The sequence below is a fragment of the Cygnus atratus genome, chromosome 9 (assembly GCF_013377495.2).
Source record: "Cygnus atratus isolate AKBS03 ecotype Queensland, Australia chromosome 9, CAtr_DNAZoo_HiC_assembly, whole genome shotgun sequence".
In the NCBI taxonomy this organism is placed as follows: Eukaryota; Metazoa; Chordata; class Aves; order Anseriformes; family Anatidae; genus Cygnus; species Cygnus atratus.
Window position 1 is genome coordinate 16,962,140 of NC_066370.1, and position 26,476 is coordinate 16,988,615.

Below are 26,476 nucleotides of genomic sequence, written 5' to 3' on the forward strand. Positions count from 1 at the left end.
TGAACAAAATTAGTTTTGTGCAGACAACTAAAGTCAGGAGAAACGCTGACTTCCATAAATTTCTTTAAAAGACTAAATAAAATCATATTCATCTCTTTATCTGTTTGGTCAATATCACTTTTAGAAAGAAAATTTGGAGACAAAGAAAGGCTGAGAAGGTTGCAATAATATACAACAGTGAACAGACAAAATAATGAATAAAGACTGTAAGACTAAAAGATTGCAATACCAATGTAACCCCTGTACCACCTTTGTCTTTAAACAGTTCATATGTTCAAAACCAGGACATCCAGGACTTTACAATGTGTATACTTCTAAACCAGCATTTAAAAAAAAAAAAAAAAAAAAAAAGATAAAAGCACTGACCTATAACTTCAATTTACTTCATGCAATACTAACAATAAGGAATGATTACATTTCTCTAGTTTCCAATCCGTCAAGTACCTCAGGGTGCTTTATAATTATAAACCACATTTTTGATCTGTCAAAGCAAAGATATTCCTACATGCTAGTAAGAAATTACACAGCACTACGGGATTATTTATATTTAACGTGTAACGGAGCAGACTTGCTAATCGGACAAGTATTAATGCAAAACATGAAAGACAGAATCAGCCCAACTCAGTAATATATTATAATTACTGCACTCAACTTGTAGCGATGCATTATCCCAGATTAGTGTAAGTGGAGCGGTACCAACTCCCATTACCTATCTCCACCTTACACTTTGTTGTAAATCCTTTGCAGTCAGGTGTTTACAACTCCCCAAAGTCTTTAATCAGTGTGTGGCAAGCAGAAGTAAAGGAAGAGGAGGTACAAACCACAGGGAGACTGAGATGCAAGTGGCCACGTGGATGTTATGGAGGGTCACAGGTTGGCTGGTAACTGTGGGAAGACAAAACATCCTCTGACCTGTGAGAAGGTAAAACATCCTCTGACCAAACCTGAAATTGTGACAGTTCCCAGTCTTCAATTACACTGTCATTCCTGTTTCTCTCCTTGCAAACTTTGTCTCAAGCAGAGCTATTTTCCATGAAATTCCAGGTTTGACAGCCTGACTCAGGAATATAAATAAGCCTCTCCCAAATACTTTGGATAAAGATTTAGGTGAAATTTCTGTATTAAAATTGTCTATCTTAAGGGAAAAAAAAATCAACTGGTAGCACAGAAGCTCGATAACCCTCCATCACATACACACCCCTAAATCTCTAGCATGGTGGCAGAGCCAGCGACCTTCTGAGGTATAGCACTAACTGCATTAAACTGCTAACAGAAGAAATCTGCTTTGCTAAAGCAGCAACATGGCAATAAGCCATGTGCAAAGTGCGGTGGGCAGAAGGCTGACTCATGCCTTTCTTCCCCATTTGGGAAGTTTTCTTCCTTGCTTCCAAGGACAGCTGGATGATGGGGACTAGCACTGTGAGGTGCTAATATGAAGAGAACAGGGGGGTTGAGGGTTGCACACCATGTGTGGCAAGAAATTCCCTTCACAATTGATCTTACAGGCTGAACTGTGCCCCAACAAGCCCTGTTAATCTGCTCTCTCTCTCAGCATCTGCCTCCGTGCTGGTTCTTTGTTGCTCTTCTGCCAATCCCCTGGGGGAAGCAGGGACACATCTCATCAATGACTGCATTTATCCAAACCTCCCGTGGAAGAAAGCCCTCAGACAATGTCATTCGTGGCTTTGCCATTCGGCCACATGCCTTCAGGAAATAATTTCCAGCACCTATAGCAACTCCACTAGTGTGACTTTCAAAAAAGATGGTAAGCCCACTCAGCAGCTTTCAGCATTTGCCAATTACTTACGGATCAGAGGTGAAGTTGGGTGGCAGCCACTGATGCTATATAGCAAATTAATATGCAAGAGATTAGCAGTCGATACTGGCAAAGAAAATGCAGTCCTTTAGACATAAGTTTCTCAATCGATTGCACATGAAGCAACTGCAGTACATGGACACATCCCCCCACTTCAGCAAACCAAATCTACATATTTGACCTAATTTTTATTTATTGCCCCAATTATTATATTATTGCTTGTGTATTCCAGTAGCAATATCCAGGATGGACCTTTTTCCCAAAAAATGTTTCACAGGTGTTGAGTGGAAGGATTGAGAAACACTACTTGAGATCAAAACTGTTGCTTCTCCTATAGATATTAAGCTACACTAGTACTGCTAAGAGAGCTATTAGAGTTTCTCATATATATATATATGAGATATATATATATATATATACACACACACACACACACACACACTAGCAAGGCCACCTCCTACCACAAGAAATGAGAGGCAGCCCATCACTTTTACATATTGCCCATGGTTAAATGGGACAGCTGGAACAGCAGAGTGGGGACATCCAACATGCACAGGACAGCACAAGGGTGAGGTTCTGGACCTGGGGACAGAGGAGGAGAAAAGAAGCGCCCTCAAAGGCTGAAGAACTGATGTACAAATGGAGAAAAATAGGAGTGGAAGAAGCAACTTCTTCCAGGCTTATATGCTTCATGAAAGATTTTTCTTCACAATGTCTTATAAATTATTTCACCAACTGGAAAATCCCCTCAGCTTGTAGAGATTCTCAGGACACGTACCAAAAAGATCAGCTGCCCCTCCTCAGCAAATCACTTCTGAACCTGCTGAGTGTTTCCCAGGTCTTCAAACACTTTTCCTCAGATCTCGTCTTTTCACCTCAGAAATTTGCCCTCGCTTCCATTTTTCTTGCTTTTCACACCCCTCCTTCCTGCCAGGGGAGCCACCTGCACAAAGGAGCCCTCAGCTGCCCTAACAGACCTAACATTCACACAGCAGTGCTGAAAGCAGGAACCACCACATAAGAAGACATCGGAGTATTTCCAGGCATTTTCCACAGCAAGATGATCTCACCATTTGCTGTGGCTTCCCAGAAATAGGCAGAGCTCACAGGGCTGGTAGCCAGGTGCCTCTTCTCTGCCAGTGGCTGAGACCTCTCCAAAGCAAAGCCATTTCACAGATTTATGGCCAGGTTCAGCTGGATCAGAAAACACAGGTTAGAAAAGGAATCCATGAATAAATAAGAAGGACCAGGTTTCTTGACTGACCGATGAGCCTCGCAGGCGTTGTTACTAGCAGATACATCCTTATCTCTCCTCTTAAGTATTTATAAAAACGGTAGGATAATTTCTTCTGCTATTACACTTGGTATTTCCTGTCCACCTTCAGGAGATCACACTGACTGCTTTGTTCTTTCAGAAGCCAGGGGGAAAAACAGAGTTTGTACGTGTACACTTGCATATTATGACTCCAGAAACCATACAGTTCGCAGACACAAAACGAGGCCAGAGAATGGTGTTTTGTCAGCATTTCATAGCTGGTTTTCTCTGCTTTGTGTATAAAAAAAAAAAAAAAAAAAGCCTGCAACAACATGAAGGCCAAAATTCTGTTTTCCACTAGTCTTTCCTGCAGACATTTAGTCTTGTTAAATTTGTGCATTGCACATACCTGCCTTTTACCACTTGTCTTTTCCTCACCCATTTTAATAACATGGTCCAAGCTGAAGAGAACGTCATTAATTCTGTCACAAGCAAACTTCTCCCAGCAGACATTACTTCTCAAATGTGCCATCTGGCCTGTTTTAAGCCAAAATCTTCTAAACAATGTGGTCATGATCGTATAACAAATAACTGCTTTTAATGAACACGTTTTACCCCGAGAGATCCTCATGATGCTCAGTTTATGGATGCAAAAGACAGCTGCATCACCAAATGATAAGTGGAATCACGAATGGATAATGCAAACACTGGATTTTGAAAAAAGGAAAAAAGGAAAAAAAGGAAAATTTCATCTACGGTTGAAAACAATAATGAAACTACTTTTATAAACAAATAAACTTACTTCTAACCATTCAAAACATTGGTTTAGAAAGTTTTAAAAGAACTGAAAAGCATTTTACCCTGCTTACTAATTTATTTATTTTTTTAATTTTAGGCTTTCCAAAACTCTGTACTTCAACACAGGGCTGAGCAAGAACATAAAAATGGTAGGTCACAAGGCTGAAACACTAAGAATTAATGCTTGCCAGCTGAGCACTGTAACAAAGCTTTATGTCCCCCTCACCATAGGTCCCAGCATAACTATACTAAAGCAGACTGCACATATAGGGAGGTAGCATCCTTGCACATTTATTTTCAAGCTAACTGAACTATCCCACATTTTTTATCCCACTTCTTAATTTATCCCCTTTTTTTTTCCCCCATTCAGTGAAAGGTGGACAGCAATATCCAACAACAAAGGTTGTTTTTCCCTTGTCAGAGCTCAGTTCAGACCCCAGTGTGCACAAAGCCTTTAATTTTGTGACATATGCTGTGCCCAGCACTGTCAGTGCCCTGGCAGCCCCTGCTCTATGAACAAATTCAGATCACAGAAAGCTTTGTCTATTGTCTCAGGCTTCCATCCCTCTGATGCTGTCATGAAGAGCCCAGGAAGTGCAAGAAAATCTAGCCAAGCCCACAGAAAACCACTTTTGAGAGCTGGCTTCTCACCCTGAATGCCTGTGTAATTCTTGGCAAGTTGTAGTCCCCCCTTCAGATGTGGCCAATTGCTAATTATATGTTCACTTAATGGATGTCTGTCTTCAGACAGCAAAGCTCAGGGCTGGAGAAGCACAATTTACTCACAACTTGTAGTAACTGCAGCAGTGATGTGAATACAAATATTTAATTTTATATTATTTTTGTATCTTCATACACAAATGCTGATAATGTGTTAAAGCTGTTAAAAGACCCAGTCCCTAAACTGATCCAACGAATTACCCATTATTGGACAGTGGTGGCACTGGGGCTACAAGGCCTGTTTCCCCATCAAAGTCAGGGTGATGGTACCCGAAGCTGTGAATATTTACTTCTTATCTTTTACACAGCATTCAGACAATACAACTGTCCACAGGAAATCTTATGGATGTAAGCAATATTTGCTTTAGTGCAAATTTGGAGGATGCAACAAGTAGGCTGATTACACCCACTGGATGATAAGGGTGTTGAAAAATTGAGGGTAACCTGTGCCATTAGCCATGTCCATCCTGTCCCATGTGAATAACACAGCAAGTGATCAAATAGCAATGAAATTTTAGCATGCCTCATAATTCAAGTCTCCACAGAGACTAACTTAAGATGACGATAGATACAGAATTTCCTAAAGTCTGAAAATTCCCCTGTGCACACATAACAAAGCAGGCATTCATCAATGTGCAATCAGACAGCTGTCAATGGGCAGCAATACAGGTTGCTACATCCAGACACTCCTTGCGACTTGTCAATAACGTGGCAATCATCTTTTCAACATCTACACTTACAGCGTAACCCACCTTTCAGAAAGGGATGGCAGGTGGAGAGATAAGTCCTCTATGTTGGTTCGTTATGCTTGGGTTGAGCTGTGGAGACATTTTCTGTTGGGATTCACGGAGTGCAGGGCTTTACTTTATCAAATGATGGCACTATTCAAGGAGAATCATTTTGGTCAGCTCTGTCTTAATCTTCCAGTCAAACACACCCGAAAGATCAGCGGAAAATAATTTTCAGTCCTGACTCCCCTCCTTCAGAAACACAGCTGAAAAACTGGATAAAAACCATCAATGAGCTAAAATTGATGAACAATAACTAAAATTATTCTATTCAGTGTTTTCTACTTTATTTGTTTTGAACATAGCAGAGTTTTTTCTCTTGGCAGTACTTAACAGCAAGGAAAGGAGAGAGGCTGGGTAAATGGAACCATGTTCTGCTTCTAAGCCTCATCGCTGCAATTCCCACATCTCAAATTGTATAATTACTTCTCATTCCAACACCTGGGCTCAGTCTAATACCACTATCACACCTAGAGAAAATTAGAGTTAATACGAGACATACCATAATTTATTTGGGAGCTTCCCCAGTGCACTGCATCCCCCTGTGTGGGAGAGACTATAAACACAGAGAGAAAAGGGACCTCTGATATGGATCAGAGGAACATGGTCACAGTGAATAATCCCCATGTACCTAATAAGCAAGAAACTTCACAGACAGTGCATTTTACCAAAGTCTCCAAGAAACCTGTTGCAGACACGTTATTGTAGCATTTGAACCTGGGTGTTGGTGAGCAGCATCCCAGCCTAAGCCAGTCTCGTACTGATGGCAAATGAAGCTGCAATGAGCCTCAGCGTGTCCTGGTGAAACTGGTTACTTTAAAGCTGGCTCCTGCTGAGCTGGTTACAGCACTGCAGGCACAGCCCTGTCAGAGAGACCTTTGCTGCCCTCTGTCTGGCTCCTCGGAGGTTGCACTGCTGAAATATTAAAACTGGAATTTTTTTTCACATGCTTGATCTGTAACAAACTAACCCCCACTCTCTCTAGCTGCTGCTAATGTTCTTCTTGAGCAGGTTGAAGGCTGAACAGAGACAGCTTCCATTAACTACATCATCAGACTGAGCACATGCATTAGCACTAGACATCTAGATTTAAGCAGTGATTTAAACTCCTGAAAAGATGTGTCCTTTTCTGCCATGACTCAGGCCACAGTGATTTCTGACAGTGGCGAGCCTGAAATCCTGTGCATCTCTGTCTGCAGGTCCCATAACTCAGTCTTAAAACTTGTAACATCACTTAAAAGTGGTCTGCATTTCCACAGGATATTGTTTTCTGTCCATGAGTGCCAAAGCTACTGATACCCTCAGTATTTACGGAGGGTGGTGACTGTGATATTTGTCCCTGCTGAGAACTGCTCAAAAGCAGGTTAAGGGAAGCCACCTTCATTATATGACAAGCTACAGTCATCTATAGCTTGCAGGTGGCAATCCAAGATGAATTTACAAGGCATGTGCTATACATATGTGATTGCATCATTGGAATAAACATCTTAAATAACTCCTTGGAATACTATCAAAAACTCATAGAATACAAAACAGTCAAAAATTTTAGTTCAAAATGTTTGCAGGCTACAGAAAATATTCTCCACTTTTAATTGTAAGACCTTCTCTTGTAGCTCCGGAATAACATCATTCATAAACTCATTTTCTCTGCAATGCTCCTTAAAGTGCATTCCTTGTAGAATATCATCACATCACCGGCTGACCCCAGAACATACTTGCATTATTATCTCATCCCCTGCCTCACCTGCTGCATCTCAGAAACTATTGAGGGAAAGAGCTACAATTGTATTATTGTTATTTCTTTAATATTAGGATCTCAGTCTGCGGGATAGCAAATAAATAGCTCCTGGGGTATTGGCTAAAAATAACATTGGCTGAGATTTGTTCACAGATATTGTTACAAGTTCATAAGCTTTTCAATAAGGAAAAAAACAAACAAACAAACAAAAATTATCAGGAGCTTTTAGGTTGATGATCTGAATAGAAAAATTCTGAATGGAAAAATACAGTTACAAATAACACCTCAGAACACTTTTTTTAATGAACATGTTCTATTTTCCCCACTAAATCTTTTATTCAAGAAAACTGAAAAAAAAATATTTTAGATCTTGACATCAAACTTGAACTGGAATACTCTGGCTTACAGAGGCATTTTGAGTCACTGCAAAATTATACTGCCTTTTTCTGCTGTGATTTGCTGCTCTGTGAGAACCGTAATGCTCAACAAAAATTCCCAGAGAAACTCCCTGGGGAAAACTGGCGTTACAGGTAGGAAGGAAGGAGGGAAGGACAAGAGGCTTTGGAACAGGGCCATCTCACCTCTCCAAATGTCTGACCTAGAACCAATAAGGAGAAATATCAGTGTTATCACAGCCTTCATACATTCATAATCATAAAAATAAAAAGCCAAATAAAACGGTGTTTTAGATTTAAGGCCTTAATTTTTCTGTGAGCCATGACAAGTTTGGGGAATACATTTCTTACCTCGCTCCAGGCAGCAGTTTGGGATCTGATAACTTCAAGAAATTAGGCCTAACCAGGCTCAGTGTTTAGGCTGACTAACAAGGTCCTTGATTAAATACTGAATAGAACTATATGTAGAACAGAATCCCTTTCAGTGCCTCTTTCCAGTTTGGCAGGGTAGCATCCATAAGCATTCCCAGAGTTTTCCATTAAGTTCTGCAAAGCTTCCCATACCCCCCGTTTCCCTAGTTTCTTTCTGAGATTGTGCCAAAGCCACAATAAGGAGCAATAAATTACATTAATGGCATCTCTCCTAAAAAGAAAGCTAAGTTAGTTTGACATTATTTGGTGACTACAGACTTTTTCTGTTTGCCTCCCAGTGCCTACAACTTGATTATTTTTGCCAGGATATTCTCAGAAGTGCAATCAGGCTGACTGATTTATAACTCCGCAACTTCTCCTACCTTTTGAAGATAAATAAACATTTGACCTTTTCCCATCCTCCACAGGTTCTCGTATATAATTGCTAATTGCTCTGAGGTTAATACCAGTCCCTAAGTACCCGGGGACGAATCAGCCTAGCCAATCTGAAAACATCACATTTATCCAGTTATTTTCTAACCTCTTTTACCTAATCTAGACACAAATCTCCCATGAATGTCATGGGTGTTAAATGTATTTTCCTCTGGATCACCACTACCATTTTCACTGAAGCCAAGAAGGGCATTAAATTGTCCATCTGCCGGAGAGCCTTCTTGATGTACCGCGGTTTTAAGAAACCAGCACTTTCCGTGGTCTTCATTTTACTATCAAAATACAGAATTATTATTCTTTATAACTTGTATTTACTTTGCATACAAACTTTAAAGAGGCATGGAGCAAATCTACCAGGGAACACATCCAGAAGTTCCAGATGTTGAAATTTTCATTTCATTTTGATATTGACTGGTGAACTCTTAAAGGAATGAGAGAATGCAGAAGCATTCACTTTGGTCCGTGCTTCTGACACCCTGCAGACATTGGAATATGTTTGTTAAGGCTCAGGAAAACAAGGGCAAGAACTGTGCCCTTACTGATGTGGGAGTCTGTGTTAAATTTAACTCCACCCCACTTTATCTTTTGCTCTTGCCCTTCTCATTCTTTCACAGGAGCCACATTTCTCTCACTGACAAAGGGGAATACTTCTAAAAGGTGGGAAAGGCCCACTTTTTTCCTGCAGATTCATCACAGCACAGAGTAGAAACATCTAAGCTGGCTTTGCAAGAGTTAGCTTCAATGTCAGGAAGCAGCTCGCTGCAGAAAGGAAAATTCCTATCTGGACTAACTGCTCCTCTGCAAACCAGGGCAGGCAGTGGGCGAGCTCTGCAGGGCTGAGCTGGCCGGGTTCTGCTCCCCAAGCAAGGTCATTCACAGCCAGCTCAAGCACCTTGGCACCGAATGTATATCCTCGTTTTCTAACACAGCTACACAGCCAGCCGCCCTGCCTGCTCCTCAGAAGTGCTTGAATATTTGTTTTGCAGAGACCTCTCTCCTCCCAAAGCATTTTATGTGCTCCTGTTCTGTGATCTCTTCGCAGAGATCATGGCATTTGTTGTCACGTTTTGTAGCTGATATAGAAGGAAGCAAACACCGATCTGTTTTAAGTTTGAAAAGCAGACAACTAGAAGATAAATAATTGGAGCTACTGAAGATTTACTCAGTCCTCTCATCTCCTTGCTGCTTTATCTGTCTTCCAGCTGATACAGGAAAAAAAATAACTTACTAACTCTAAGGCTCTCTTCCTACACAGCCTTTGGTTTTCTTATCTTTCTCCTTTCCTTAGAATTTTTGTGTTTTATTCTTACCAGGTAAAAAAAAAGGACTGCTAAACAAGGCGTATTTAAAAAGATCTCTGTACTGTGATCCATTTTTCCTAACCTCTTACCTCTAAGAAAATGTTTTCTATTGAGTAAAGATCTGTGAATGTGAAAACTTTTTACATGTTAATTTTGAGATAATTATATTTTAACAAAGTTAAAGCCCTCACAGAAACCTTTAATTTCCACCTAATTTTGGGAAAAAAAAAAAAAAAAAAAAAGCTGACCTAGATGCATTGTTTCAACTGTAATGTATAATTATTATAGGTTTGTCTCCCCAGTTGTCCCTACAGCAAAGGCTTTTTTTTTTTTTTTTTAAATAGTTGGCATCAGTTTGATGTGCAAGGAGAAGAACAAATCTCACACCTGCTGACATGAGCCACTCCAGAGACAAGACATGTGAGGCCACCCCCACCAAGTGACTCTGCCTTTGCAGAATTCAGTGCAGAGAGAGGAACACTGCAGTACTGTAAGGCTCTGAGCCTCTCCAAGAGCAAGCTGAACCCAGCAGCTTCAGTTCTGCCTCTCTGCATTTTCTACATTTTCCTTTATAGCACATCTTCTGTGTCTGGTCTCCCTTTGCTCTCAGCTTTGTTGGCCTTCTGTGGCAACACCAGCCGGGCTTTCAATGTCCTTTGCGCTCAGAAAGACCAGGGTATTTCAGAACATGAGTTTCAGTGAATCCCTTTTAAAATAGGTCAGACAAGAACAGAGAAGACAAGACTCTGAAAAGCATCCCTCCTCTTCCTCACCCACTGTGCCCTGGCAGCTCCCAGCTTAGACCCCCATGTACCCTCTGTGAGCCTCCTGCTGACGTCCTGCTGCCACATCTCGTGGGCTGGGGTCTCCTCTCCAGGCAGCTGTGCACAAACGAATTAAAAATCCCCAGCGAGCGCAGCCTGTCTCAGATAAATATGTGTAAATAACCTACCCATGTACGATCTGTAATTTTCATATAAAGTACCCTGAGCGTCTCCTCTTGAGCATGCAGACAAGTAGTAGTTACGTCCATTGTTTTGGGTTGTGTCATTCCCAGGGGTGCAGGCAGCTCAACCTGCTTTGGCTTCATGCATGCTTTCCCAGACAACTTTCCATCTGAGGCCTATTTATGAGCTTCCCTTTTGAAAGTGTATCTGGGGAAGCATCAGGCCATCAGGAGTGACAGCATCACATAGCAATGGTGTTAATGCTTGTAATGCTACCACTGTTTCCTGCTTCATTTTTAAGAAGCAATGACAGCCCCAACACCCCCAAATCACAGCATTTTCTGCTTTGCCTTATCTATCCACATGCATGCAGATCCACAGAGACTTTGACATCAGTTTTTAACAGGGCGCTCAGTTTTCAGTCAAATAAAATGTCAGAATGTGATCTCCCATATTTTACTAGCGCTATTCTGCCATTTAATTTAATAACAGCTAAATATCAAGTGCCTTACTATTTTGATGCCATGTTCCATCAGCTATTGAATTAGAAATAATGAGACAGATCATAATTTGTAATGCATTGTGGACTGCCTAAACTCATCTCAATGACTCAGTGGCTGACATCTAGTGATGACTGATTTAACAGATCATCATCTGTTTAGCTGTGCTATCCTCTCACAATGAAATAGGAATATTAATGAAGGACAAGTTCACTTACATTTTACAAGTCTGTTTCAGACAACATAAATAAATTTATATTCGCCACAGGAACCTTTTTTTTTCCTCCTTTTCTACTATTATAGGCTCTTTAATTGGATTTGACTAGTATTTTGTGTATGCAACAAGCCTTTGTAGCTTCAGGTATATCACTGAACTTCTGAGGTGATTACAAAGCATCTCTGGTGTCTTCCATGTATATTTTTCAATTTACCATCAGCTCTAATTCCAGCAGGCTCTGTAATTCAAGTAGGTCCCTTGAGGAGCTACTTGCACTTGCTCTAGCAACTACCCAGTGCTGATCCTGACAGGAGTCAACCACAGAACAGGAGTAAATAGTTGCTCTGCTACAAAGGACTTTCCAAACATTAACATGGTAGCATTTAAAAACATTAAAAATATCTGACCTAAAAGAAATCTCTCTGTATCTTTGCTCTGTGACAGAGTTCAGCCTGCACCTTTTCTCTGCTGTACTCCCGCCAAATAATCTCTGGCAGATTTAAAGACGACATTTATATATATATATATGTTGGCTCAAATCTCGAAATTCACAGTGAACTGTAAATAATTCATAAATAAAAACGGCTGCTAATTTTTTCCTTCTTACCTTTTATTAGTGACCATCAACAAAAAGTTGACCAACATGTTATGAGTGATGACAGTAATATAAAGAGGCAGCATTTTCCACATATGGTTTTCCAAACTACATTGGTTTTGACAACAGGATAACTCAGTGCTAACAATTTAATTTTTGAAGTCTGCAGTCAGTTTTATCATTTGCTCACCAGTGCACGGTCTCTAAATCTGCCCATATGGACAGCAACTTCATGACGTCTTCAAGGCTGAGAACAATGGTGTGCTCCAGAGCAAAAGAATAATTTCAATTAAAAAAGAGATCGTCTTCAAGAGCACATAACAGGTCTGAAAAAAAATCATCTGATGTAGACAATGGGGGGAATTCTGGAGCCAAAAAAATTACATGTTCACAAGACCATGGTCTCATGTAACACATTCACAAAAGTAAGATTGCTTAGCAGATTGTCTGTGATGTGCTGCAGCCTAGCGTGGAATGGCACAAACCTTGTACGGGTGGGGCTGCAGCGTACCCCCCAAAATTGGCTCTGTGTTGATCTTTGTCACTCCCTCGGGAAGCCGGAAGGTGAATGCCCGTAGCAGGTTGGCAAAGAAAATGAAGAGCTCGGTCCTTGCTAGGTTCTCCCCCAAACACGCTCGGTGCCCTGCAGAAGGAATAGGGAAAGGGCAGTGAGTAAATCACCCTGAACTCAAAAACAATCAAATTCATTCTCACACAAAGCAAACTTATTTTTGCTGAGTCTGGAATTTCTTTAGAACTTAATGCAATCAATGACACAAAATTTCCTTTTAAAGAATCCTATCTACAGCTGTAGATATCTGAGCATCCCTTCTGCTATGAGTTTTGCTTCAATTACATCAAAAACCTTACCTTTATCTGACTGACAACTGAAAAGAAATTCATTCGGTCATGTAAATGAAGAATAAAGAAATGTTCTTCCTGGGAGATATGCTCCAGTTTTTTATGCAAAAAGCAGCAGCACAGCTGCTTACAAGTGCTTTTCAAATATATGCCTGGAGTTGAAATGTATGCCCCAAATAACCATATTGTTAGCATAATAATAATAACCATAATTATTAGCAGAGAGTTTCCTTCCAAAAATAGGACAGGTTAGATGTATACGTTTCTCAGTATGTCTCTGATTTTCCATACAATTATTTGTTCAGTAGAATTTTTAGTAGGTGTTTACAGTTGGATTGGGAGATGTTACTGAAAATAATCATTTTGATTTTATCACAGTTTTCACAAAGATGCTTATAAGAGATGACCGATAGGTTTTTAATAGACATCTTAAATCTACAGTCCCAACCCAAACCATTCAAATTTGTGCTGTCAGTAAATTTACCTATTGAGAATGGTAAAAAGGCTTCTTGGCTCACAAAGTTTCCATCCTTATCCAAGAAATGGCCAGGGTTGAACTGTCGAGGTGTTTCCCAGTGCTCGGGGTCGTACAAAGAAGAAGCAATATTTGGAAGAACTATGCTGCCCTGAAAGTGGAAAAACACTAATTCATTTCTGGCTGTCAATCTTCCCCCAGCAGCCAGAAACCGATAGGTGAGACGAGCATTAGTCATTGTTTATTTTCAGTGTTCAGTGTTGTATGCTGGTAAGTTCATTTCCCCAGCAGGAAGCGAAGAACTGTGAGGAATGGAAAGTAGTTTTGATTCAAAATGTCAGTCCAAGCCTAAGAGTGGAAGTGGTCGTGTCAATAGAATAACATTTTTACCATTTTCACTTCTAATATTAGAGGTTTCTGTGATTTAGTCTCTTTGATGAAAGCTAGTTGTAAACCTTAATGTTTTTTCCTTGATCTTTTATGGGCTTCCTGCAGACAAAAATTCAGTCAAACCTTTCAAATCAGTCAAAGTCAAATGCCTTATCAGCATAAAATCAATCACAGTATCCTTCAGGATCAATCTCTAAGGTTTTATCTTCATCAGTTTGTAGAAACATTTGCTAAAGACCCCTCCTCTTCCACCTATTGGCATCTTTCACACCGATAACCCTCTCCCAAGAGCAGCGTCGCTCATCACAGCCCGGTAGATGGCTTCTTGTCCTCCTTCCCATTCAGACTCTCACCCAGAGGCATCTAACCCCATTCCTGTTGAGGGAAAAACCTTGGTGCAAATAGATGTGAATCTGCACCTCACTCTACTGGTACAGGAAAGGTCTGTAGCAACTGTGACAAACTATACCTTTTTGAGGGGAAAACCCAGCAATGTTGTGTTCCTCACACAGACTCTGGGCATGCCAACTGAAATGATATTGCTGAAGCGCTGGATCTCATGAACCACAGCATTTGTGTAGGGCAGTTTTCTCCTATCCTCATAGCAGATTAACTGGGAAGGACCCAGAACAGCATCCAGCTCCTTCTGCACTTTCTCTGTGGAGAAATATTCACCATTTCAAGTGGAAAAATGTAAGAAGCATTTTCACTAATACCATTTTCATTTTCAAATACATTTCCATTTGGAACTACTGAGAGAGCAACAAAATTAATGCAAAAATATAAATAAAGAAAATAAGGTTAGTGAGGTGTTCCAACAGCTGAAAAGTGAGAAGCTCTACTTCTGGGTCTGATGTTATTTGATGGTATATTAAGGAAAGACATTTGTTGCTCAGAATTTTAAAACTAAGCGTTGTCTCACTAATGCTTAAATGCAGTAGATAACTGATTTATCTTTGTGTTTTCCTTTGGCTAGGTGCCTCAGGCACTTACAGCCAGTAAGATCAGAGCTGTCTGGAATTCAAGTGAGGTGAATCTGGGCCTTAAGAGACTAATTCCTGTTAAAACAAAATGGGTCTTATGCAGGACGTGTTAAGTGAAGCAATGCCAACTAGAACAATGTCCAAATCCCTCTAAAAAAATGAGATCTGCTTCTTGGCACATGTCAGTTTGTCAAGAATAATACAATTTAAATTACTCCTGGCACAGAAGTGTTGGGAGAATTAACAGAAGTATAAATTTTGTTCTGTAAACTTCAAGAGAAGCAGTACACACATAATAAAAAAATGCCTTAGATTTATAAATCATCTAGTCTTTTTCCAGGGCCCTTAAAGCAACACTAAAATGCACAGTAGCCCATTCTGCATTGCTCCTTTTGTGCTCATTCACATGAAGCCTGCTCAGTAACTGCCAGCAGGCTGTCACAAAACTAGGTTAGGCAGACCCTGACAACAGATAGGCACCTTGTGGAATTTAAAATACATAACCAGAAAGATTTTTAAAGTAAAGTTAATTTTCTTCTACAAACAGCTATCTTACAAAGCCAAGCACATGGCTACTTCAGGACTCAGAACAGTTTGAAGAGATCAGTAACTGCAAACCTATAAGCATGCTTCTCTGTCCCTGTAGTTTAGAGAAAAGGAGAGCCCGCTTCGATAATTAGGCAAAAGGACAAACTTTTCTGAATGGTACATCATGGAACTGTATAACATTGTCACTGGGTGTCAATGCAGGCAAAAGTATGAATGGGTTCAAAACGAAGACAACAATTAATGGAGAACAGATATACTGGTGTTTGTTCATTACAAGAGTCTAGATGACACGTATGACTCAAGAAACCAGGGATGCATCATTCTGCACACACCCTGCTTTCCCAAGGATGTGCAGGGTATTATATTTAGATAAGTGAAATTATTTAGGTGAGTCAGCACTTTCATAACCTTAATTACAGCAGGTGATAATAAACATGCAATAACATGAGATTAAGTAAACCTTCTTGTCTGACAGCTAGATGTTAAGCAATTTTTCTTATCTTCATCTCTTTTCTCCATTTAAAATCCTATTCTTCTTTGGGTATTTGTACATATTCTGCTGTCTAACAATGGCTTTTCTGTTATCCAGCATAAGAAATTATTCTCTCTTTGGTTTTCATTTAGTGTTCTATGAAAGTGAGTGATATTTAAAAGACAAACTTAAAAATGAACTACTAAAATATACATAGACGCAACAGACAAGCCATCAAATTCTCCTCCCACCTGGAATCATTTCTGTTGCAAGAAACTCAAATACATTACAGAGTTAATTTAATCACCAATTAAATCAACACCCTGATACCTTGGACTCAGAAATGGACTGATAAATAAAAGTAAAAAGCTGCCAGTTGAGCTTTAGCTGATTATCTTTACTTCTTCTCTAACCTACAGGGCACACAGAAGGGCAGGACTCACTGTAGCCCCCAGTTCCGCTACTTGGCCAACACAAAGCAGAACCGAAGTTCCCAAAGACACATCGGTTTCTGGTTTGTTGTTTTCAGCCATCAGTCATGTTTACTGCTGTATGAGACAGGACCCAACTCAGTTTCCTGAAATACCATCAGCAGCTCACCAGTGGCTGCAGCAGTGGCCACCGTTCCTTCCAGGAATGCATGCAAGCCCTCTGGCTTCCCAAAGAGCAACTCCAGCCCTCCTACTGCATTGACAATCATACCACAATCTTCATTCCTTCAAAGACCTCAACCCCTACATCTCAATTAGCCACAACCTCCTATACATATCCCTACTTCCCAAACTGTTAACTCTTTCTGGGAACTGCCTTATGGCTGCAGCTGCTGTAAGAGCTTGCATACAGAAACTCTGGATCTACCAATGCTGCCTAGCACAGATCTACCAGTATAAAAAGGTCTGTGTGCCACTAGCCATATATCAGTACCTAGGAAAAATCTCTGATCCATTAAAACTTTATAAATGTGCTGTTCTACTGCATCAAAAATATCCGTGATATGCTGATCCACTTCCTCTTACCTTGGATATCTGGATTTGCCACCATGTAGATCAGACCCCAGTTCAAAGTAGTGCTTGTTGTCTCCGATCCACCCAAGAAAAGGTCATTGATAGAATAAACCATGTTTTCTTCATTGTATGTAGACCTGGGTTCATCTTTGGACTGCAAACAATAAGATAAAGTAGAGATTATTCATAAAAGTTATGAAAAACAGAATAGGATTCAATGTGACATTATCACCGGTTCCAAGCTGCACTAGTACAAACCAGAGAGACTGACAAAGAACATTAGACACCAAAGACGATTGTTAATACAAAAAGCTAACATTTCACAACTGGACAAGGTATGTTTACTCCGCTCATGATCATGAAGCTAGATTATGTTTATCTACAGAAAAAACATTGTTGGATTACTTGTGCAAACAGTAGTAGTACATTTGGAACATTTCATAAATAGGTGTTCCTCTGAAGACGTGTACCAGTATGTCATCAGGCCTCCTGTCATATTCCATCCCTTAGCTTTTCTAACAAGAAATACAGTGACCAGGTAGAGTGCTCCGAGCTGACAAAAGTAATGGTTCTTAACCTGTGGTCTTCAGGCTTCTGCCCCACTGGAGGGCCGCAATGACTCATGTACAGCTGCTCTGGGATTTTACAGTTTGCATTTAGAAGTGCAAGGACATGCATGTGTATGATGAAATCAGGAAAGAACATTGTTATATATTTAGAGAATTCATTGTCTACATTTAGAGAGATTATGCTCAGGGGTCTTGAACCTTTCTTTTGCCAATGGAGCAAAATAGAAAGTGGGAAGGACATTTTTTCTGTTTTAATATCATCTAGTCTTTTTGTATTGCTCCTACATATCTACTACAGACAGCTCTTTATTTTTTTTTAATAAATAAACTTGGATGATTTTCACCCAGCAGAGTCCCAACAGAGCTCACTAAAACAATTTCTGGTCCACTGAGGTTCAGGTTTCATAAATCTTGCAGCAGCATTGAAAGACTTTAGAAGCAGTTAAACGCTTCAGAAGACCAGATGTGTTAAAATTGTGCCAGTATCGAAAAAAATGAAAGCAAGAGGATCCAAGGAACTAAAAGCCAGTTAGGCTGACATCCACCCTCGACAAAAAAAAAAATATATGCCAGCTGATGTATGAATCAATTAATAAAGAAATACCAGACAGAAATACAAATTAATACTATTTATCACTGTACAGAAAACCGATCTTGGCAAGGAGATCTGATTTGTTTCTTTGATAGAATTACCAGCTTGGACAGCAGTGACAATTTCAAAGTTGCAATATACTTGGAGTTCCACACAATAGTTGCTTTTATTCCCCACAATAATAAGAAATCAAGCACCATGAAGTATTCATAAGACACATGCTAGAAGACTAAAAAGCTGGCCAACGGATATTCTTCCCTGGATGCACAACCCTGCAGTGTGATGAGCACAGCAGCAGAGACATCTCAACGGACTACACAAGGCAGGCAACGGCCCAGGTCAGCAGACCAGTTTTTGGTGTGCCGGGAGGAGATGATGGATGGATGGGTGGGTGCTTACAGCCTGATACGGCTGCATTACCTTTATTGTTGCAACCAGCACCCGATCATGGTACAAGGGGCACCAGCCATCCCTGTGGGGAAGCACTGCCACACAGGAGCAGCAGCCACTACTCCCATGTGCAGGGGCTGCAAGAATAGATACCTCCACCCTGGATATCTCATTTGGATCTCTGAGCCACACTTGCCTTGTCAGCACCCCAGTCACACCTGTCTCATCTTGCCAACTCCTCTTTCTCCTTTTTCTTCCTATCACCAAGCAGAACAGGAGAAGGAATATGGCCTGCTGTAGGGGAGAAAGAAAAAGTGAAGGCAAGAAGGAGTTGCAGATTGGAAGGGTAGCTGCTAGTCCAGGCATTAGGAAGGGGATCTGATTCCCAAGAGAATCAAAGAAAAAAGTCACCATAGGAAAGTCAATAAAGAGAGATATCACTCACAGCTTATACAAGCCTTCTACAGCCTTTCAAAACCCTACTGATGCCCACATCCCTCCACTATGCCTACATAACCAAAATGCAATAAGTTATCCCGGTTCCCTTTGTATGCTTCAAATTTCACTGATCCCTGGCACTCTCCCCTTCTCCAGGCTGATCTGAAACACTGCTGACTCCTAGATTCCCTACACAATGATTTCAAAATCCATTTGACCTCTCGCAGCAACCTGTCTTGACAAACCCTCACCAGCCAAATATCCTATCCAGCACATCCCAACCCCTTCCCAGCTCTCTTGTGGTCTGCTTCCAAATTCAGTATTCTTTCATGTGGGCCACAAATAATTCTGTAACTTGTGCCACTGAGAAAAAATGTGGTATGTTAACCCACTCTTTAGTGAAAGAATTTTAAGGTGATGCAATGTATCAATAATCAGAAAGGATTTAGCAAGTGTCAGATTACTGGATTCACAATAGGATGTCTATGACAGGTAATAGATTGTGATAAAAGGGCTCAGACAGGATGATTCAATGATCTACCTCAATTTACACCCTATGAATTGTACAATCAATCAGAACAAACACTTACTTTTTCAATGTGAGCTAGGTAAAAATCAATGAAATCCTGTGGTTCATCTGGTATCTCATTCTCCTTGTGGTTTCTGATCTCTCTCCTTGTAAAAGAGCTCAGGACATCATAGCAAGACAATGCCTTCTTATGAGGACCGGGGAGACGGCACATCAGCCAGGGGAAGATTTCATACAGCTGCAGGAAGGACATACAAGAGGTACCACAAAGACTCTGTCACTAGAAAATGCATTTTAGACCTACTAAAAAGAGAAGTTAATATTCATGTTAGCATGTGTTTTTGGCATCGTTAGTAAAATATTCTGAGAAAGAGTATACTTATGTTTTCAAGTTGTGAAACAGCATACTATATAATTTCTGGCTGTGTTCATAGTAAGATTCAGAGTTACAAAGGCTTTCAAGCTCAGCCAACAGCCAAATTAGAATGAGTATAATTAGAACAAACTGTATTCATTTATTCAATTATTCAACTCATGTATTAAATTGGAATAAACTACATTCAGGCATTTTAAAAGTGAGGTCCTGCCCTCCAGTGGAGAATACCAGGAAATGAAGAAGCAAGGCCATTGCAAACTGCTCCCTCATCTCACCAGGACATGCAAAGGCATCCCCAAAAGGGTTGGCTATACAAACTCGAAATTTCTCCAAAGCAGTCTCTACCAAAAGAGATCTCAAAGAATCCTCAATAAAACTTGAAGCATCTACTACCTATCTGAAACCCAGAAAAGCTGAGAAACAGCTACATGACATTTTGAGTGCTCTCCTCTAGAAAAGAAGAAGGGGTTAGCTGACACAACCAGGTGAATTTTATCCTTCTCTTACTGTTTGGGAAAATCTGGCCTAACAATAATTGTTTTCCAGCTACTCTTAAAGCTAGAAAGATCATTCTGATTTTCAGCATATATTTATGCCTGGGTAATTTGTATACATAGTTCTTGCATCTTCAGTGTATTTTCTCTTAGTAATTACTTTTCTGCTCAAAATATCATCTAATACCTGATTTGTTTATCAGCAGAAGTTTTTTCTCAGTCTTCATTTTGCTGAGCTTATCTTGTTTGTACTCTTCTAGTTAGCACTTTTCTCCCAGAAAGCACTTTATTAGGTATTCACTGGAGGCTGGCTGAATTAGAGAAACTAGACTTTGTCTTTTTGAAAAATCAGTTCTTACTGTCAGGCACTTATCAATTAATCATTGCCTTATCACAGAAAGATAGTAGAGTCCAGCCCTTGGTAAATTTTCATTAAAAAATTCCTCTTTAGTCCCATCACTGTGGTGTTTGTTTTTTTTTCTTTGAAAATCTGTTCAGAAACCTTACATACAACTGCGGTCTGACTAGTCACATATGGTTGCCCAGATTGCGTTCAGTATTTAAGAAACATGATGCTCAAGGCAGGCCTCTGTTGTGCATGAGGATTGAGCAACTGAGTAACAAATATTACCCAGAAGCAGCAGTCCATCAGCTTCTGCCTTGCTGCAAAGGTTTAGGAGTAAACTACCTTACCACAGTACTCAGACATAGGACAATGAACGCAAATGACCAAGGCTGGTATGTAGTGCATTGCGATCACACCTGGACACAGCAAAGTGCCCAGTAAAGCTACATGGGACACCACTCACCCATTCTGAAACTGTTATGTCTAACAGCCACCTCCTGAATCTGCATTTCTTGCTTTCTGCCTTATTCAGACAAAGACAACAGCTTATTTGCTTACATGATGAATAAAGCTGCCTCCAAATTTGAATAGATGCTCTGTGGCTCTAATCAGTTCACGGAAGGTTTCATCCTCTCTGGAGAAGCGATGTCCAAAAACGACAGCACAAATCACATTTGAGACGGAATGAACGAGGGGGAAAGAAGGATCCAGGGGATTTTCTGCAACCATAACAATAAATGTCACTTGGATGTCTTGTATTCTGCTTTAGTGAAATGAGAGAACATTATAGGTTACCTAAAGAACTTTCAAGCAAGCATTGCATTTCACAGAGAAGCAGCAACCTTCTTACAAAACTGTAGTATCCTACTGATTTTTCACAGCTATGGTGCAATCCCATAATCCCAGGAATGTGTTTTGCACCCTAAAGAAATGCCAGACTGCTAAAATATTTTGCAATACAATTGAGCAAAATTAGAGGTGGGAAAAATAATCTATGCAGAAATTCAAAATAAGTCTCAAGCATGTGAGTGACTGAAAACACCATGAGATCAAAGGGAATCTGAGAAGGGAACTGAGAAAACAGGAAAACTTAGTCAGCAAAAACACAAATACATGCAAGGCTACTATATTTTGTCTAACCTTGCTAGAGATGTACAACCTCTAGTAAGATAAAATGATGGAAATTCTTTTCAACTGTGTCAATAATATAATAACTAATTTTAAAGAAATTACTTGAAAAACTAATCCTAAAAAAATGTTATGACTTCAGAATAAATGACTATAAACAGCTGTAGTTATGTCTGTACTGACGCAACTGTCCAACACCTAAGGCACAATTCTGATTAGCAACTTATTGTTCTGGACTTCAGGAGATTTATTTCCTGCACATGTGGTCACATCTCCGTCCCTCCTAGTTCTTAAGCTGAGGGATTTGGTTGGATTTAATGTCTTTTAATTGACACAATGCTAGCTACAGCATGTCCTGATTTACTTTGCATTTTGCATAATGATCAGTATTGGGAAATCTAACTCAAATATTCCTAACTGGGTTGATCAGGATAAAATTTTGTAATGACGACAAGACTGTACTCACCGCTTTACAGAATGTATGCAAATGGTGTTACAAGACCTAACTCATCAGCATTGATAATATGTCCATATCCTTATGAACCAGCACCATATAGGAGCCAGCAGTGTGCCCTTGAGGCAAAGGCGGCCAATGTCAAACTGGGCTGCATTAGGAAAGGCCTTGCCAGCAGGCCGAGGGAGGTGATCTGTCCGCTCTGATCAGCGCTGGTGAGACCCATCTGGATGCTGGGTCCAGTTTTCAGCTCCCCAGTACAAGAAAGACATCAACATAGAGAAACAAGTCTAGTGAAGGGCCACAACGCTGATTAAGGGACTGGAGCTTCTGATGGAAGAGAGACTGAGAGCGATGGGCCTATTTAGAAGGCTCAGGGAAGTATCTTAAATGTGTATAAATACCTGATGGATGGAAATAAAGAACATAGATCCAGACTTCTCTCAGCAGTATCAGGTAAAGGACAAGAGGCAATGGGCAGAAATTGAAATATATGAAATTCTGCTTAACCATAAGAATTTTTTTTACTGTAAGGCTGATTGATCACTGAAACCATTGCCCAGAGAGGTTGTGAAGTCTCCATCCTTGAAGATACTTAATACCCAACTGGACTCAGCCCTCAACAACCTGCTGTGATTGACCCCTCTTTGAGAAGGGGTTGGACTAGACAATCTTCAGAGATACCTTTCCACCTTAACCATTCTATGATCCTATGAAATAAATAATAAATAAGCACTAGTTTTGCTTCCCTGTTTCTGTAGTTTTATAAATAAGTTTGAGCAACAATAGTCTCCCACTGAGTTTGAAAAAACCACAGGCCTGGGCTTTTTGCATTTTCAGTTCATTCCATACAGACACCATAAGAGCTGGCACACACTCTTACGGAACAGAAGCTGCCCTTGATTTCAGAGCAGGACATACACTAAAGACATCAGACAAATGACAGAAAAGAATCAGTATTTGTCACAGTGATACCTTTCATACTTGCAAAAAATTCTACCAGGTAGCGGGCCTCTTCTTGAACTCGATGTTCCAGACCTCTTTTCCCCAGACCCAGGTTGCGTAGAGTCTTCAGTGCAAACCTTCTCTGCTGCTTCCAGGTGTGACCAGTTGCCAGCATAATCCCTAAATCCATTCAAGGAAGAGCTCTTTAACATGCTAATATTTATTACAGACAAATACTATGTTAAAAGATTTACTACACAACAGAATATAATGAAACAATTGTATTGCCTATGAACACAAAGGCACAAAGGAACAGCTGTGGCAAATGCTGAAAGCATATGGGCAGGGCCAAAATGGACAAACTCAACTGGATAGTAAGAAGAATTGCAAGGTTAAGCTTGATCCTAAGACAAACACATTTCAAAGTTTGAGAGCTGCTTCTCTAGATGCTCTCTGAAGTGCTTGCCTCCCTTCCACACTTGGAATTCACCTCATCCGGGTAGTGATTCTCATGAAGTGAAAAGGTGGAAGACTTCTGACTGTCCACAGTCAGCGAAAAAAGTTCTTGTCCATTGGGTAGAAAAGTACAGTGCTTGTGCTTTGTGACAAATATCTTCAGAGGGAAAAAATATCGTGTACTAACAGGATCTTTAACGTAGTATAATGAATGAATGACAGAAACAAAATCAAATTAGAAATATTTAAGGAATTAGATTTCCTAAAAAAAAAAAAAAAAAAAGAGGATGTCCCAACTACAATAAAGATTGTTTCATAATGTTTCACATGCATATGTTCACATCTTATACTTCATAATTTTTTACCATCTCAATTTATTAAAAAATATTATCTTAATGTAGGTGTTTGATGTACTTTTCCCAGTTAAAAAGTAAGTTATGTTATACTCTAGTGTAAAGAATTAATGGGTTGGGGTTTGATGGAGGCAGACCACTTCAGCACTACCAGCTATTTACTACCTTAGGTTGTGGTCCAGATGCACTGCACCGGCAGACAGAGTTCTATGTGGGAAAAAGCAAATACTGGGGCAATACCTCCCAAGATCAGGTCACTTACCTCATAAGTGATCCACAGGTAGTAAAAGCGAAGCTGTGGAGTGACTGTAAAGGACCAACGGAAGTTCTGAAACAATGAGGATCAAATAGACACAGACAAACCCTGCCACTATGGTACTTTTGGAAAGGGTTACAAGCTACAGAAGAGCTGCTACTTGTCGTGACAATGTTTCTGTACAGTATTTATGGTGGGGGAAAAAAAAAAGTCACACCTTTTCCTTTGGCCATTGCTCTGAAGAAAGGAGATACTAGCCTCCCGGAAACGTCTTCAGGGTGGGTGGTCATACCATCCTTAACTGCTTGAAATCCATTCAGTACGATCACTGGGGCCCATCCAAACCATAAGGTGAATACATTGCCATGAATTTTTGCCATCTGTAGATGGGAGAGAAGCCAGCAAAGCACCAGTGAAATCCCACACACTACAAACAAACAGAGGATGAACCTGTTTTTATGTTAATTACAGGACCAGCCCTAACCTGGAATTATGTTCTCCATCTTTTCCATAAGACTACAATTATCTATGAGAAAGTATGGACGTCTTTTCCAGCGTTCACTTTTGGAAATAGACAAGTATGCCAGCTTTTCAGAGCCACAAATGTATGCCAACAAACTTCAGGTAGCTTTCATTACCACTCACAAGCCAAGGCTCAGTTCACAACAGACATCATCTTCTGCTTCCAGACCCCTCTCCAAGAGGATATTTTCTATGCATAACTTCTGTTCCAGAATTTATTTTAAGAGTGTTTCTATCATTTGTACCAGTAAAGTAACACAAAGGGGAGACAGAAACATCAGAGGAGTAACTAGCTTGTAGAGACTACCAGCCCTCACTTTGCATATCTAGGTCCTGGAACTTGATTAAGATCATTCTTTCTCACAATACTTTCTGTCTGAACCTGCAGCTTGGTCACAACAACTGGCAGGCTTCATCCAAATGGCAGCGACAGAAGAGAATGAAGTTCTCTATTGAGAATTATGAAAGCACTGAGAGAGCCAACAATGAAATAGAGATGAGGAGTACTCCTCAAAAAACAATTAATGAAAGGTTTGTTTGTTTGTTTTTTAGATCCATCAGTACAAGCATATACACACATAGCATATCTTAAGTATCTATTTCCTGATTAAGCTAGAGACTGCCAATGCACAAAAAGCTAAAAATCCATGCTGTGAAAGTCATTCCTTAAAACTGTATTTTTTTTCCTACCTTAATTTCTGATATATTATCCCTAAAGATATTAAACCCTAAAGGATATTAAGTTTCACATGAATTTGTCAAACTCAGAGTTAAAAGGTGATAGGTTTAAGCATCAGAATGATTTTCACCTATGCAGTACTTCCGATACCAGTGTTCTTAGCCTGGCAAACTAGTTTATGCTGCAATAACTTTTTCTTATTTTGTCAAAGTCAGCAGTTGCAAAAGAAACCAAGCACAGTATCGTAGTGACCAGTACACAATTAAAATATGTTAACAGTGCTGTTTTGAGAGAGGATATTTTCACATAGCAAACAAGAAATTAAAAATTACAAAGACTTTTAAACAATTAGAGTATCCGAAAATAAATACCTTCATGAGGAGATCACAATTAAACTGAAAGTTCAGCTGTATCAAGGTCCCAAGAATTGGGAGAGGGATTGGTCCAGGAGGAAGTTGTCTCCGTACTCGTTGCAACTTAACAAACTGCATAATTAGAAGAAATAGAACCAAGGCTATAAGAACTTGACTTATTGTCAACATTTTAACTGCTGCTTTTACCAGCTTGTCTTTATTGAAAATAGTCTATTGAAGCTGTTAAGGCTGGTTGCTCAACTAGTTTTTTTTCGTAAGAGTCTAAATTTCATATAATAACTATTTATTCCACGCCCTCTAACCCTCCCTCTTTATTATCAACCACTCTTTTTCTGTCCCACCCATTACATTTTGAAGCTGAAGCATATTTAGCAGGTATATATCCCTCTCCTTCTTATTATACAGATTACAATTACCAAATATGGATCACAGGATTTGTAGGAATGGTATCTTAAACTATGGCAGAGATTTTCCATGCAATGTAAATACACATATCCACACACAAATTCTCCATCTAATTTTCTGAAACAATTGTGGATGTGTGTGCTCCTACGAATTCTTCATGAATGCTTTTAGAAAAGCAATAACCATACATACAAATCAAGCATGCAAATGTAAGTGGATATTAAATCTTGGACTTTTTGAAATGTTTTGTATATGTTCTATTTATACCTGTATCCAGGAGAGCCACTGATAAAGGGTAATGGTAAGGCTGATAAAATTTTAAAGGCCACATTTATTATAAAATAGATATACTAGTATCTAATGGTCAATACACAAAGTTTGTTAAGCTTTCAAATTTAGTTTAAAACCTAACTATTTTAATGTATAACCTCACACTTTTTCCTAACCTATTTGCAATTGATAACATCATTAAGGATTTTCTTGCCTCTGAATTTCCTTTTTC

At 39.8% G+C, this 26,476-nt stretch overlaps 1 protein-coding gene across 1 annotated transcript; it reads right to left on the minus strand.

The window, feature by feature from the left end:
• Positions 1-12,340: 12,340 nt before the first annotated feature.
• LOC118247124 (cytochrome P450 2J4-like) lies at positions 12,341-25,737 on the minus strand. The gene is made up of 9 exons (XM_035544870.2): positions 25,567-25,737; positions 24,212-24,374; positions 22,960-23,109; positions 20,961-21,121; positions 19,248-19,424; positions 16,681-16,822; positions 14,130-14,317; positions 13,280-13,421; positions 12,341-12,577 (listed from the first exon to the last, which is right to left on the minus strand). The coding sequence occupies exons 1-9, from the start codon at positions 25,735-25,737 to the stop codon at positions 12,399-12,401; spliced, it is 1,473 nt and encodes a 490-aa protein (XP_035400763.1). The 3' UTR covers positions 12,341-12,398.
• Positions 25,738-26,476: the final 739 nt, after the last annotated feature.

Coding starts and splice junctions, on each gene's coding strand:
- LOC118247124 (XM_035544870.2), bottom strand. CDS start 25,737: ATGTTGACAATAAGTCAAGTTCTTATAGCCTTGGTTCTATTTCTTCTA. Junction 14,318..16,680: donor GGCAAATCCAGATATCCAAG/GTAAGAGGAAGT, acceptor ATTTCTCCACAG/AGAAAGTGCAGAAGGAGCTG. Junction 12,578..13,279: donor CTTTTTACCATTCTCAATAG/GTAAATTTACTG, acceptor TTCCTTCTGCAG/GGCACCGAGCGTGTTTGGGG.